Genomic DNA, 17,283 nt, shown 5'->3' with positions numbered 1-17,283 from the left:
TGGGCCAAGGAGAAAAAGATCTGGACTGTTGCTCAGTGGTCCAAGGTGTTGTTTTCAGATAAAAGTAAATTTTGCATTTAATTTGGAAATCAAGATCCCAGAGTCTGGAGGCAGAGTGGAGAGGCCACAATCCAAGCTGCTTGAGATCTAGTGTGAAGTTTCCACAATTAGTGATGGTTTGGGGAGCCATGTCATCTGCTGGTGTAGGCAGGGCTGCCATTAGGAATTTCGGGGCCCCGTACTGGCAAAATTTTTGGGCCCCCCACTTGAGACTCTGCCCAGGCTCCACCCCAACTTCGCCTTCACCCCTCGAACCATCCACAGTCCCACCGCCCTCTCTTGGAAAATCTCCACTTCTGCACCACATCCTCACCAATCACACATTTACAGTTCCTATCACCACATACATAGCCAGCAGGTTTTGTTCTGGACAAAAGATTTTTTAATCCGCCACCACGACAAGGTAGACTCTTTTGGCTGGACTCTACTCTACTGTAACTTATTATTTGTTAAAATATCCAATACAATTTAGGTATATTTTTTATTTATTTTTCAATTTTTAAAATGACCAATAGTATCACAAACAAGAAACAAATACGGCCAACCATGACCAGACACCATATTACCACCATATAGTGATCAAATAATACCACTTACAAGTAACAAAACCGACACACCATGACCAGACCACATATTACCACCACAATGACTGAATAATAGCACATACAAGGAACAAATACCACCACATCAGGACCAGATCACATATTACTAGTGTTGAGCATTCCGATACCGCAAGTATCGGGTATCGGCCGATACTTGCGGTATCGGAATTCCGATACCGAGATCCGATACTTTTGTGGTATCGGGAATCGGTATCGGATCCATATTACTGTGTAAAATAAAGAATTAAAATAAAAAATATTGATATACTCACCTCTCCGGAGGCCCCTGGACATCACCGCTGGTAACCGGCAGCCTTCTTTGCTTAAAATAAGCGCGTTTAGGGCCTTCCATGACGTCACGGCTTCTGATTGGTCGCGTGCCGCTCATGTGACCGCCACGCGACCAATCACAAGCTGTGACGTCATTCTCAGGCCCTAAACTCCTCATTCTAGGAATTTAGGACCTGAGAATGATGTCGCGGCTTGTGATTGGTCGCGTGGCGGTCACATGAGCGGCACGCAGCCAATCAGAAGCCGTGACGTCATGGAAGGCCCTAAACGTGCTCATTTTAAGCAAAGAAGGCTGCCGGTTACCAGCGGTGATGTCCAGGGGCCTCCGGAGAGGTGAGTATATCAATATTTTTTATTTTAATTCTTTATTTTACACAGTAATATGGATCCCAGGGCCTGAAGGAGAGTTTCCTCTCCTTCAGACCCTGGGAACCATCAGGATACCTTCCGATACTTGGTGTCCCATTGACTTGTATTGGTATCGGGTATCGGTATCGGCGATATCCGATACTTTTCGGGTATCGGCCGATACTATCCGATACCGATACTTTCAAGTATCGCTCAACACTACATATTACCACAACATAGTGACCCAATACTACAATACTGATCATTAATTAAAAAAACCAATACTAATATCACCATAAGTGCCATTATACACAGGAGATCTGTACTTAGTATACAGTGTCTGTGTACAGGTAATACAGTGATCACCGGTGACATTATACACAGGAGAGCTGTATATAGTGTCAGTGTACATGTAATACAGTTATCACTGGTGACATTATACACAGAAGCTCTGTATATAGTGGACAGGCAATACAGTGATCACCGGTGACATTATATACAGGAGAGCTGTATATAGTGTCACTGTATAGTATCAGTGTACAGGTAACACACTGACTCACCGGTGACATCTCTAGTTGAAGTCCTTTGTCTTCGCTTTTCATCTTCATCCAGAGCACACCGCCATCACTTCTTCCTGACAGAACTTGTCTCTGTAGAAAATAACACAGTTATTTAGAGCACATTCCCAAATTTTTCACCAACCTCCACACTACACCAGATGTAAAAAATAAGCGACCGTGTCGTGCTGCACAGTAACAGGACATCTCCTCCCCAACACTGAAAGCAGTATCCTCAAAAACAATATCCTTTAATTAGCCCCTACAGTAATAATATCCCACATTCTGGACCCCACGTGTCCTGCCATTCTGCCTCATGTCTCTCTATACTTCCCCCATGTCTCTCCATATTGCCCCCAGTCATCCATAATAGTATAATGTACCCCATAGTCATATATAATATAATGCACCCCCATAGCAGTATAATGCACCCTATAGTACTATAATGCACCCCCAAAAGAGTATAATGCACCCCCAAAGCAGTATAATGCACCCCCATAGCATTATAATGCACCCCCATAAGAATATAATGCACCTGCATAATATAACGCATCCATAGTAAAATGCAGCCGCCCCATAGTATAATGCACCCATAGTATAATGCAGCAGCCCCATAGAATAATGCAGCAGCCCCATAGGGATATAATGCATCACATAGTATAATTCAGCAGCCCCATAGGGATATAATGCACCCCGTAGTATAATGCCGCAGCCCCATAGGGATATAATGCACCCCATAATATAATGCAGCAGCCTCATAGGGATATAATGCACCCCAATGCCCCATAGTATAATGCAGCAGCCTCATAGGAATATAATGCACCCCAATGCCCCATAGTATAATGCAGCAGCCTCATAGAGATATAATGCACCCCAATGCCCCATAGTATAATGAAGGAGCCTCATAGGGATAAAATGCACCACAATGCCCCATAGTATAATGCACCAGCCTCATAGGGATATAATGCACCACAATGCCCGATAGCATAATGCAGCAGCCTCATAGGGATATAATGCACCCCATAGTATAATGCAGCAGCCTGATAGGGATATAATGCACCACAATGCCCCATAGTATATTGCAGCAACCTCATAGGGATATAATGCACCACAATGCCCCATAGTATAATGTAGTTTAACGTGCGTTGGAGGACGCGTGGTCAGTTACTGAGCGGCAGCATGCCCGGTGAGTAGAACATCATTGGGCCCAGTACGCCAGTAAGGGCAGTAATACCCTGATGACGGCCCTGGGTGTAGGTCCACTGTGATTTATTAAGACCAAAGTCAGCACAGCCGTCTACCAGGAAATTTTAGGGCACTTCATGCTTCCCTCTGCTGACAAGCTTTTTAGAGATGGAAATTTCATTCTGCAGCAGGACTTGGCACCTGTCCACACTGCCAAAACTACCAATACCTGGTTTAAAAACAACAGTATCACTGTGCTTGATTGGCAGCAAACTCGCCTGACATTAACCCTGTAGAGAATCTATGGGGTATTGTCAAGAGGAAGATGAGAGGCACCAGACCCAACAATGCAGATGAGCTAAAGGGTACTATCAAAGCAACCTGGGCTTCCATAACACCTCAGCAGTGCCACAGGCTGATTGCTTCAATGCCACGCTGCACTGATGCAGTAATTGATGCACAAGAGCCCCGACCAAGTATTGAGTGCATTTACTGCACATACATTTCAGTAGGCCAACATTTCAGATTTTAAAATCATTTTTCAAGCTGGTGTTAAAAAGTATTGTAATTTACTGAAATAATGACTTTTGGGTTTTCATTAGCTGTAAGCCATAATCATCAACATTAACAGAAATAAACACTTGAAATACAGTAGGTCACTCTGTAATGACTCTATATAATAGTGCAGGCAGCTTGACGCATGGTTTGAGACTGCATTTCAGCAAAAGGAGTAGGAGATTTAGTCAGGATTATTGGTGTCCTAAAAATGCAGAACTTTCCTTTAATCACTTACATCCAATTTCTCTCTCATGTTACCAGCATCTTAAAAACAACTCCAAAAGCGGACCTTTTCTTACCTTTGAAACTGCAAAAACTCTTACTGTCGTTCCTCTTCATTGTCGTCTGGACTACTGCAACTCTCTACTGATCGGTCTCCCTCTAACCAAACTTTTTCCATTTCAATCCATCCTGAATGCTGCAGCCAGGGCCGTATTTCTGTCTTCCTCCACCTTGTGCCGGTCATTGCACTTGGTTGCCATTCCACTACAGAATACAATACAAACTTATCTCTCTCACTCACAAAGCTTTTCACAGTTCTGCACAACCCTACATCTCCTCCCTCATCTCAGTCTACCACCCTACCCATGCTCTCCATTCTGCAACTGATCTAAGAATAACTTCCTCCATAATTTGAACATCTTACCTTCATCTCCAAGACTTCTATTGTGCTGCGCCATTTTTCTACACCAAATGATCCAACTAATACCTAGACCCCACATTTTTAAGCATGTTTTAAAAACACATCTGTTTTGCAGGCCTATCACCTCACTTCACTAATATAACTCTTCCCTGTTTCCTCTTTTAAATTTTTCTCATAATCTGATATGAAAATTGCCTTTTCAGAGAGAAAGAGGACTTGAACTCTATAGCGCCCCCAGATGGAAGTAGCGATCCTACAAGTCATTATCGACCCTTTAACGAGTCTTGCAATATGACTTAGGATAAAAGCAAAATCAGAATCTCAATTTGCAAACACGGTGTTTCAGGCTATTGGCCCTCATCAGTGCAAAGTATGAGAACTGATTTGGCTAGGTGAGAGGCTCTGGACTGAGGTCTAAGGGGTAATCTGGTCTTTCTTATTCATCTCTGTCTCAACATCCTCAATGGACCCAATAGCACTTGGTAACTGTACCTAGACAGATACTGGCTGTTGACCGGATCATGCAGCTTTTTGAAATGCCCTATTTATTATAATGGTGGATGGACCGTACATGACAAGCACTTACTTAATTAATTACTTAATTGTTGCATCCCCCTATTTCCTCATAGATTGTACCTTGCGAGCAGCAGGACCCTCACTGCTTCTGTAACTGTTGAACTATGTGTTGTCTTTATTGTCTGTACATGTTCCTACTCAATTGTAAAATGCTGCAGAATATGTTGGCGCTATAGAAATAAGATTATTATTATTATTATTACTATTATTAATACCTGCATGCAACCTCCGATCCTCACAAGATCTGCTTCTCTACTCCCCTCTTATCTCCTGTTCCCACAATCGCGCACAAGTTTTCTCCCGTGAATCCACCACACTTTGGAATTCTCTACCTCAACATATCAGACTCTCGCCTACCATGGAAACCTTCAAAAGGAACCTAAAGACCCATCTCTTCCGACAAGCCTACAGCCTGCAGTAACTACTGATCCACCAAACCACTGCACGACCAGCTCTGCCCTCGCCTATTGTATGCTCATCCATCCCATGTAGACTGTGAGCCCTCACGCCAAGGAATAAATGGTGCTATAATAATAAATAATAATAATATTAATGCTGAAAAATGCAATAAGATTCTTATCCAACATGCAATACCATAACAGAGGCATCTGATTGGATCCAAACTTACTCTGTAGCAGGACAATGACCTGAAACATACAGCCAACATTATTAAGAACCATATTCAGCATCAAGAAAAACAAGCGATGTGTGGAAGTGATGATATTGCCCCCACAAAGCCCTGATCTTATGTCCATACTGTAAAGAAGAAAGTGGATTGGCACATACCGTCCCGTGCAACAAAATCCTTTATTGTGGCATCATCATACTAACAGCAGACAGATAAAACAGTGGAGAAAATACAGACGACAATCGTTTCACGCTTACATTGCGCTTCAACAGGTCCTGATCTTAACATCATAAACTCTGTCTAGGATTATATTCAGAGATAGAAGGATTTGTGCAAGCGACATCCACAGAAGATCTATGGTTAGTACTCCAAGATATTTGGTACAAAAACCCTGCTAAGTTCTTTCAGAAAGTGTGTGAAAGTGTACCTACTAGTGTTGAGCGATACCGTCCGATACTTGAAAGTATCGGTATCGGAAAGTATCGGCCGATACCGGCAAAGTATCGGATCCAATCCGATACCGATACCCGATACCAATACAAGTCAATGGGACTCAAGTATCGGACGGTATTCCTGATGGTTCCCAGGGTCTGAAGGAGAGGAAACTCTCCTTCAGGCCCTGGGATCCATATAAATGTGTAAAAGAAAGAATTAAAATAAAAAATATCGCTATACTCACCTGTCCGACGCAGCCTGGACCTCAGCGAGGGAACCGGCAGCGTTGTTTGTTTAAAATTCGCGCTTTTACTTGGTTACGTGAAGTCCCGGCTTGTGATTGGTCAGGGCGGCCATGTTGCCGGGACGCGGACCAATCACAGCAAGCCGTGACGAAATTACGTCACGGCTTGCTGTGATTGGTCCGCGTCCCGGCAACATGGCCGCCATTAACCAATCACAAGCCGTGACGTCACGGGAGGCTGGACACGCGCGCTTTTTAAAATGCGCGCGTGTCCAGCCTCCCGTGACGTCACAGCTTGTGATTGGTTGCGACTCCCATGTGACTGCGACGCAACCAATCACAAAGCCGGGACGTAATTTTAAAATCCTTAAGGACCTGAAATTACGTCACGGCTTGCTGTGATTGGTTGCGTCTCCCATGTGACTGCGACGCAACCAATCACAACGCCGGAACGTAATTTTAAAATCCTGAAGGACCTGAAATTACGTCACGGCTTGCTGTGATTGGTTGCGTCCCGGTCACATGGGCGGCACGCAACCAATCACAAGCCGGGACTCACGTAAAGGAAAGAAAAGCGCGAATTTTAAACAAAGAACGCTGCCGCTTCCCTCGGTAAGGTGCAGGCTGCGTCGGAGAGGTGAGTATAGCAATATTTTTTATTTTAATTCTCTCTTTTACACATTTTTACATTAATGTTGTTTCGATACCGATACCCGATATCACAAAAATATCGGATCTCGGTATCGGAATTCCGATACAGCAAGTATCGGCCGATACCCGATACTTGCAGTATCGGAATGCTCAACACTAGTACCTACACAAAAAAATGAACTATCAATACACTTAATCGTTGAAGCATTCTACCTCTGCAGCTTTTTTTTTGCATACCTGCCTAAGATTTTTGCACAGTACTTCATATATGTACAGCTCTGGCAAAAAATTAAGAGACCACTGCAAAATTTTCAGTTTGTCTGATTTTTCTCTTTATTTATATTTTTGAGTAAAATGTAAATTGTTCTTTTATTCTATAAACTACTTGACAACATGTCTCCGAATTTCCAAGCAATAAATTTTGTATTTATTTTCAGAAAATGAGAAATGGTCAAAATAACCAAAAAATGCATTGCTTGCAGACCTCAAATAATGCAAAGAAAACAAGTTCACGGTGGTTGGAACCAAAGATCTCAAATTTGGACTCATCAGACCAAAGCACAGATTTCCACTGGTCTAATGTCCATTTCTTGTGTTCTTTAGCCCAAACAAGTCTCTTCTACTTGTTGTCTGTCCTTAGCAGTGGTTTCCTAGCAGCTATTTTACCATGAAGGCCTGCTGCACAAAGTCTCCTCTTATCAGTTGTTGTAGAGATGTGTCTGCTGCTAGAACTCTGTGTGGCATTGACCTGGTCTCTAATCTGAGCTGCTGTTAAACTGCGATTTCTGAGGCTGGTGACTCGGATAAACTTATCCTCAGAAGCAGAGGTGACTCTTGGTCTTCCTTTCCTGGGGCGGTCCTCATGTGAGCCAGTTTCTTTGTAGCGCTTGATGGTTTTTGTCACTGCACTTGGGGACACTTTCAAAGTTTTCCCAATTTTTCAGACTGACTGACCTTCATTTCTTAAAGTAATGATGACCACTCGTTTTTCTTTACTTAGCTGCTTTTTTCTTGCCATAATACAAAATCTAACAGTCTATTCAGTAGGACTATCAGCTGTGTATCCACCAGACTTCTGCACACCACAACTGACGGTCCGAACCCCATTTATAAGGCAAGAAATCCCACTTATTAAACCTGACAGGGCACACCTGTGAAGGGAAAACCATTCCCGGTGACTACCTCTTGAAGCTCATCAAGAGAATGCCAAGAGTGTGCAAAGCAGTCATCAAAGCAAAAGGTGGCTACTTTGAAGAACCTAGAATATAAGACATAATTTCAGTTGTTTCACACTTTTTTGTTAAGTATATAATTCCACGTGTGTTTATTCATAGTTTTGATGCCTTCAGTGTGAATGTACAATTTTCATAGTCATGAAAATACAGAAAAATCTTTAAATGAGAAGGTGTGCCCAAACTTTTGGTCTGTACTGTATATACACACATACACTGTGAAACACCACTATGCAATCAATGATTACATAAATTGCATGAATTCTATCACTGATAGACATGTAAATAAAAATGTGAGGTATTTAGTTAACATTTTTTTCACCAGAAAATGTGCAAGCCCATCTACGAGTTCATTATATATATATATATATATATATATATATATATATATATATATATATACTCTCTCTATATATATATGTATAAATAACAATAAAGTAGTTCATAAAATGCATTTTGAAAATGTAAAATGTGTTTTTTCCAATTAATTTAATGTGTTCACAGTGTTTGTATTTGTCTTGTTTCTTTAGAAAGTCTTTTGCAAAATCCTCCCCTTTACAGGATATTTTTCACTAGAATGGAATCCAGATTGATCACTCATACATCAGTTTTCATCTCTTCCATCCGAAACCTGAAAATAAAACCAAGTTCCAAAAATGAAATCATATACTGATTGATAAATGAGTTTGAATAAGTAGATCAGAGAAAATACAAATAAAATACAGCATAATGTAAAAGAGACACTATTGTGACTTGTGTTGAGCTGAATTTTATGACATATGATGGGTCCTACAGAAATATAGATGGGTACACATTATATATATATATATATATATATATATATATATATATATATATATATATAGTAATATAGATATATATATAACATGTAAGGGACTGGTTTCTGTCCTCTGACCTGTACATATATGTCCACATAGGTTGAACACAAAGGTGTCCGGTTCAAGACAATATTCTAAACACATTATATACTGTATATATATATGTATATATATATATATATATATATATATATATATAACTTTCTTGTGACTGGTTACTGTCCTCTGACCTGTATATTTATGTCCACATACCGTAGGTTAAATACAGTAGGTGTCAAGTATAAGACAATATTCTAATATTATAATTTTTACTTCTCTGTTGCAAACAATGTAACAAGAAAGCATAAAGAAACCAGTGCAACAAAAGCAAGTTATTGACACAGGACCCTAAAGTGTGACTTTGGATGTTGATTATGATGTTGTGTCTGCTGCTTTCATTTTGCATACTGTGAAGCACAGTCTGCCAGAATTTTTCTGAAAGAATATAAAAAGTACTATTGATCTATACAAAACAATGTAAAGATAAGCCTTCTTTATTTGAAAAAGACAGGAGCATAGAATCAAGGGACTTGTGGTTCTATCTATTATCTGTTGAGCATTTTCAATATAAAGTACTACAGGAGACCTTTAATATGAAGCAATGCTAGCTGATTTCAATTATGCCTTGAATTAAAAATACACTACAAAGCCCATAAGTGTGCAATAGCCAGGGGCAAAGTACACATTACACATGCAACACATTCTGTAGTCATAAGAAGGTCAACTACATCATACTAAAGTATCAATATAAAGATGGATAGAGCTCTTGCATAGTTACAAATAAATCACAATGCATAAATATTATTCAACTGCAACCAGGAAAATGTTATAAACATTCCCAGTAGCATGTAGTATTACTGTGTGCTGACCTATGTCTGTGGTCTGGGTGGGCTATGTATGTTTTATGTATGTGTGCAGCTTTTCTCATTATCCTGATATGAATGTGACCTGAATTCTTAAGGCATTTTGTGCAATATGGAGATTACAAGTCTGATGATAATAATAAGATGACTACTCCTACTGTGACAAATCTGTCTAATTTCGATGAATCAGCAACTGCAGCATGTCTGGGGGGAGACATATTTTTTAAGCAATTAGTCCCCACCAGTGTCTTGTTATACAATACAGATAGTAGCACAACACAGTATAAATATTTACATGTAAAGAGATGCCTTTTGATTTATTCCAGCAGATGCAACAGTGACATCACCTAACCCTAACATCTGCTTTAATACACCAACCATATCGGTCCATGATGTCACCTTTAAGAGAGTGTGGTAAGAGGGGGGCCCTGAATATGCAGCAGGACTGAGTGATTGGATGTGTGGGGAAGGGATATAGAGATGTAATGTGATGTGATCATTTCCAGCCCCATCCAGGATTCAGAACACAGAACTCCCCTTCCAGCAGGGACTCATGCATCAAACTTCAATTTTCCGGACGATTGAATTAGTGATTTTTTTTTTCTCCTGAACTAAAATACACTTAAGTCTTTGGGATTAATTACTACGTTCTGGTCCCTCAGACTGTAGTATTACTTATCGTTGCCACGTTTGACATCCTCTCTGACACCTCATAAAATAAGGAACTGAATTCCAGTGACTCCACCTGCAGTTGGATCACTCAGGGGACCCTACTTTTTGGGGAGGGCTTGCTAAGCCACCCTAACCGGAGGGCCTATGGTGCCCTTTAAAGTATAGCAATGAAGCAGCAGTATTGCAGAAATCATACTTATTGTCTAGTATTTTGATGTTTAGATTATATTATTCACTGCCCCAAGCAAAGCTGTGCAGCTGGGTGGTACCTGGAATCAGCTCTGGGACTGGACCAAAAGGGACATAAGTGTTAGAGGTATTGAGCCTTGGCAGCAATCTCCAGACATCCTGGAGAAATGTTCTATACATTTATGAGCCTCAAATCCCAATGCAAATGCTGAACATGCTACGCACCAGGGATGAGCTGTGAAACAGAGATCTGTCCACATCACTGAGCTAAACACCTGCTTGTTACATCCTCATCTGGGCCCTAAAACTTCTAGTCCCAGCCCACAGCCCCATAGACTCCTGCACCAGACAGTGCACCCCTGGGTCCTTCACATGGGTGCACATTATGGTCCACAGGAATAAATTTATTGCTGACATGGCGATGTGATCGATACCAGGAAATCTTCCGATGTCTGGACATTCCGCTTTCTTTCTTCCATCTTGCTCCATTCAACACCGATCGATAGTATCTCAAGTGGAGACGCTTTTACCTGGAACATTGTGTGCGGGCAGCCATTGTTTCCTCTGATTCTATCCAGATATTGGGCTCTAGTCAATCTCTAGATGAAGAACGAACAATCCCTGGCTGGATGTAGAATGCTGCGGTTATTTATGGAATGGATGGAAAGAGGAACTTCCATGCTGAAAACCTGACATCCAGTGTAAAAAAAAAAAGGAATATAAAAGTGCTCAATGCTACAAATATGACTTGCAGATTATTGTCGATAATGTATGTAATTAAATCAGATCGCTGTGAAGGCAGAGCAGCAAAATCACAACATAAATGACAGCAAACGAACGGTACATAGGATGTGCTGAACGGGGGCAGGCCCAACAAACTTTAATTTTACCATATCTACTTATTATCTATTTGTCTATCTCTCTGTCCATCAACAATATATATACATACATTCTCTCTGTATGTATTTATGTATGTATATATGTATGAGTATATATATATGTATATATATACATATATATATATACATATACTAATACATATATGCATACATAAATACATACAGAGAGAGAGAATGTATATATATATACATATATATATATAGTAGATGGACAGCTAGCTAGATGATAAGTAGATATGATAAAAAAAAAAAAGTTTGTTTGGGCCTGCCCACGTTCAGCACATCCTATATACCAAGTGTTTGCTGTAATTTATGCTGTGTGTTTGCTGCTCTGCCTTTCCAGCGATCTGGTTTAGTTACATACATTTGCGACACCTGTACTTTTTTGTTGATGCATATGTTCATCTTTTTATTTTCACTTTTTGTTACTTTAACGTAATAGCATTATTGTACAAGGTATGTGTATATATTTCCATCCCTCTATCTGATTCATATCTATATATATATAGACAGAGATATTAGATAGATGGATGGATAGATACACATACCTTGCACAATAATGCTAACACGTTGCATTACTCTAAAGTGAAAATAAAAAAATGAACATATACATCAACAAACAACGACAACATATATATATATATATATATATATATATATATATATATATATATATATATGGATGGATATATACATATACCCTGCAAAATAATGCTAAAAGATATAGGTATACACATATAAATATTATACACACACATAAATATATATAATACAGATATGCAGACATATATTATATATAATACATATATTATACACACACGCAGATATTTATATTACACAAACACACACACACACACACACACACACATATATAATACATGTTATATATTAAACACATACATATATATTACACACATACAGCATATACATATTATGCATGTTATATATTAAACACACATATATATTACACACATATATACATATTATACATGTTATATATTAAACACACACACACATATATATTGCACACATATAGCCATATTCTACATGTTATATATTATACACACGTACACACAATGTTATTAGTAGGCTTTTGCCACGTGTGCTAAAACTTCACTGCCCTTCGTGTATATAATTCTCTCCGCCATTCATCTCCCAGTACATTTCAGACAAAAGCTGTAACCCAAATTAACTCTACTCCTTTTCTCTCTTTCTACTCTTTCACACTATTGAATTGTAGTGTTTTCAGCCTCATTAAACCCCTCTAAAACAAAGGGATAAAAGCTAAAAAGAAGGGGAGAAAATAAAAGAAAACAAATAAAAAGCCTTTAACTAGATCCTGGCATAAATGTCACAGGAGCATTTACCATTTGCCTACTTAGCATAAAACACTTAAGTTGAAGATTGAAGGCAGCAAAGGAGGGGAAAATAACACTGATATCTGGACAAAAGTCAAACCTATCATTCCCAGCCCCAAAAAAGGGGAGAACAGAACAGAGAAAGGGGGTTTCATTGTAATTCATGGGCTTGCTCAGAATGCCAGAAAACACATGGAATTGCACAGATGCCCCTCATGAAGAGAGAGCCATGTATTCATGATTGCCTTTGTAGAGTGGAGTTAAACAGTCTCAAGGAGGGTTAACCCAATCCATCAAATTGTCTAAAAATTGTGAAGAAAATTCAGAAACCATATGGCCTCCAAACGCTTCTTCTCTTTTACTCTGAAGGGCCACGCTTGTCTCAGCATTGAGAACTGCAGGAGGCTCTGCACGGGCCATTGTCACTTGTCACATCAGGGAAGGCGACTCATTTGTCCCCAGTTTTCATGCTTTACGCTAAAATTATAGCCCCATCCATTTTCAAAGAGAGAGAGAGATTTATATAGCCCCGGAGAAACTGGCCCAAAACTCCACCAGATTGGAGCTTCTCACATAAATTTTGCAAAGAAAAGCAAAACATTGCATTGCTGGGTCAAAAAGGCAAGAAGGCAGAAAGACAAGAAGGCACACTTTAGAAATCAAGCTCCCATTATATACTGAAGAGATCTAGTAAACTTATATACAGAGACAGACTCACCTCTGCTGGAGAAAGGACTGAGGAATGTGGTCAGGACCTGTGGACCAGGAGATGCTATCTATCTATCTATCTGTCTATCTATCTATCTATCTATTATCTATCTATCTATCTATCTATCTATCTATTATCTATCTATCTATTATCTATCTATCTATCTATCTATCTATCTATCTATCTATCTATCTATCTATCTACCTATTACCTATCTATTATTTATCTATCTATCTATCTATCTATCTATCTACCTATTACCTATCTATTATCTATCTATTTATTATCTATCTATCTATCTATCTATCTATCTATCTATCTATCTATTTATCTATCTATCTATCTATCTATCTATCTATCTATTTATCTATCTATTATCTATCTATTTATTATCTATCATCTATCTATCTATCTATCTATTATCTATCTATCTATCATCTATCTATTTATTATAGCTATCTATTATCTCTCTATCTATCTATTATCTATCTATTTATTATATCTATTTATCTCTATATCTATTATCTATCTCTCTATCTTATCTATTATCTATCTATCTATCTATCTATCTATCTATCTATCTATCTATCTATCTATCTATCTATATCTATTTATTTATCTCTCTATCTATTATCTATCTGTCTATCTATTATCTATCTATCTATCTATCTATCATTTATCTATCTATCATCTATCTATTATCTATCTATCTATCTATCTGAACACAGAATACATATATGTGTGTATAGGGTTAAAATATATTTCAATTAGTATTAAAATGTAATTTATTTTATTTCATTTGAAAAAAAAAATTCTGTACAATTCCAAAATAATGTAATAAAACCAGAATTGCTTTTAGCCATTGAAACAATATCAGGCCTTTACAATGTGTTTTTTTTTTTTTTTTTAAATCTTTCCTTTGTACAATCCTACCAAACCTTTTAGCCTGTATATTTAATAAGTATAGAACTTTTTATGTAGTATTTAATTTATTGTATTTCATTGTATCATGCAAATTTCTAGAAACAGGTTAAAAATAAGTGTTTACTTTTTAATAACTTTATGAAAGGTAGGATTATTATTTTTTCTTTCCAAAAGACATACAGTGGCATAAAAATGAATAAAATATATATTGCCATGGAAGAGCCATGTAGAAATTATTCGTGTGGGTTGGACAATAGAAAATTAGATATAGCGGCATGGATGTAACCATGTAAAAAAGGAAAGGAGAAATAATAAAATACATAAAGCAAGCCAGAAAAAAAGCAAATAAAAAAAAGCAAATAAAATATTCGTGCATTCTTTTATTTCCATTTTTTACATGCAAGAGAATAATGTGGGATACTAGGGAATTAATTTAAAATATTTCTGTTGCAAAATAGTGATTGTGATTTTTCCCCCAAACTTAAGAGATGTGTAAATTATAATTTGGATTAAAAATCAAAGCTTAAAAAAATATGCATAAATATATATTTTACAGACGCCATACACAAATTGCACCATTCCAAAAAAAAAAAAAATTATAATAATTATAGTAATAATTAACAAAATAAAAATAAAAAATGAAACTACCTGATTGGACAGCCGTAGTAATTTCAGTCTTTTTTTAAAATATTACTTATTGCTTTAATTGAAAAAAAAAAATCTGTCTTGGGTGTAAGTTATGATTTGGAGTTTGGACACAAGTGCAGCATAAATACTGTCCATTCTTGCTTTCAGTTCAGTTTTTAAGTCTTTTAATAATAATTAAAAAAAAAAAATCAGAAATAAAATCAGTCATCGACATCTATTTCCACGTCCTCATCTTCTGAGCACTCTTTGCTGGTGTGCTGGTCTGTGAGGGGGGATGAAGGGGACATATGAAGGTGGCTGCCCAAGACATTTTGTGGGGACCTGGTCTCAGACATGGTCATAGACTCTGTCTCCTCAAGTTCTGAGATTGTGAGCACAGCTTCCACCGAGGTGGGACTGAGTTTTTTGGCTGACTCGACGTCTTGTTTCATCTCCTCAAGGTCTCTTTTGAGCTTTGCTCTTCGGTTTTGGAACCAGGTGATGACCTGGGCATTGGTCAGTCCCAATTGCTGTGCGATTTGGTCTCTGTCCGCAGGAGATAAATATTTCTGGTATAAAAATCGTTTTTCCAGCTCGTATATCTGATGGTTTGTAAAAGCTGTTCTGGATTTTCTCCTTTTTTTGGGAGTCTGTCTCTGTCCAAATATTGTCATCCCGTCTCGTCCTAAAAAGGAGAACATTGATCATCAGTATTTCACCAATATCTCTATTCTTAAAGGACCTTTTCTTACTGCATTCCTTACAAAGTAACGGTTTTTTGTAAATATTTACAAATAGAACGCGACGGTTAAAATTCAAAAATCTATTCTGTGACTTGTTTATGGATACAATATAAACAATGGGATCGGTTATTGAAGGAGATTATTAAAGCCATGGGCAAAGCAAGATTCATGCAAACTTTACCAAAAAACTATCTATCTATCTATCTATCTATCTATCTATCTATCTATCTATCTATCTATCTATCTATCTATCTATCTATCTATCTATCTATCTATCTATATCTATCAATCATCTATCATATATACAGTATATTTATCTACATATTTCTAAAACCATCCCCATCTATCCATCCATCTACCTACAGCATTAAAATAGTAATTGACTTCTTACCTTCAGCAGCTTGCAGGACACTGACTTCCAGACCCTTGAAGGTCTTGCTGGCCAGTTCCTCCAGGGCACACAGAGGTGAGGTCTGGGACAGAAGTGCTCTGCTGGACAGAGGTAGCCCTGCAGGAGGGGGCTTCTCAGAAGTGGACAGTAAATGAGCTGTCCCACAGATGGTGTAACTTCTCCTGACTGAGGGCTTATTCAGGATGTCCTCAATACTGAAGGGAGTCAGGGGTTTGTTAGAATTTGCAGGAGGTGGTAAGTGGTCCAAGGCATTTCTCCTTCTCTCTTCCACAGAAGATGATTTGGCTTCTTCCTTGGATGACATTATTTTGGAAGAACTTCACCAAGACTACAGCCTCGATAAAAAGTTCTCTCCCCAAGTAGTCCAATGTCTTTCTCCTTGCTGTCTTCTTAAAGGCTTTTGCAAGGCAAGGTTAAAATGAATTTAAAAAGGAGGAGGAGGAGGGGGGGAGAGGGAAAGAGGGAGGTGTGAATGAGCAGATAAGGATTCCACAATCGTGATGATGACTTTTTTTTTCCACTATTGTCCAAGAACCTCAGTTGCTTGCTTCTTCTAATCTTGCTGCTTCCCCTCAGAGTGAATTCAGACTACATCCAACTAAATTCATCCTTCAGCCAGAGAGAGGGAAAAAACAGGGAGACTGATACGTTGACTATGGCTAACAAGTTATTGTTGATTGGGATGTAATCAATTATCTCCAATGGCATGTCTCTCGCGCTCTCGTTGCCTCTCCCTACCTAATGCAGGCGTCTTCAGGCTGGGAGCTCCATTAATTACCAGGCAAGGCTGGGAGGTGGAGCCCAGCTGAATTATAATGCCGAATGCACTTGTCACTTTCTCCCCCCATCTTCACCCCCCACCCCTATCATTTTGTTTGGCCATATATATTTTTAAATTACATTACACACACTACACCCAGACCTTATTGAATCAGGATAATACTATCTCAAAGAAAAACGGAAAAACAAAAACAAAAAAAACAAACAAACAAAACATTT

The 17,283-nt window shown here is 38.5% G+C and overlaps 1 protein-coding gene and 1 long non-coding RNA gene across 2 annotated transcripts in view; one reads left to right on the top strand and one right to left on the bottom strand.

The window, feature by feature from the left end:
• Positions 1-14,349: 14,349 nt before the first annotated feature.
• Positions 14,350-16,614, bottom strand: LBX1 (ladybird homeobox 1). The gene is made up of 2 exons (XM_077257076.1): positions 16,264-16,614; positions 14,350-15,814 (listed from the first exon to the last, which is right to left on the bottom strand). The coding sequence occupies exons 1-2, from the start codon at positions 16,586-16,588 to the stop codon at positions 15,351-15,353; spliced, it is 789 nt and encodes a 262-aa protein (XP_077113191.1). The 5' UTR covers positions 16,589-16,614; the 3' UTR covers positions 14,350-15,350.
• Positions 16,615-17,234: 620 nt separating this feature from the next.
• The window catches only part of LOC143768398 (uncharacterized), a 52,852-nt gene continuing 52,803 nt past the window's right edge, over positions 17,235-17,283 (top strand). Inside the window, exon 1 of the long non-coding RNA XR_013213845.1 lies at positions 17,235-17,283. This exon is cut by the window's right edge and continues 80 nt beyond it. This is a non-coding gene — a long non-coding RNA (uncharacterized LOC143768398).

Source organism: Ranitomeya variabilis, chromosome 4, assembly GCF_051348905.1.
Source record: "Ranitomeya variabilis isolate aRanVar5 chromosome 4, aRanVar5.hap1, whole genome shotgun sequence".
Lineage (NCBI taxonomy): Eukaryota > Metazoa > Chordata > Amphibia > Anura > Dendrobatidae > Ranitomeya > Ranitomeya variabilis.
Note: the sequence above shows the minus strand (reverse complement) of the source record. Positions and strands in the feature narration are given on the sequence as shown.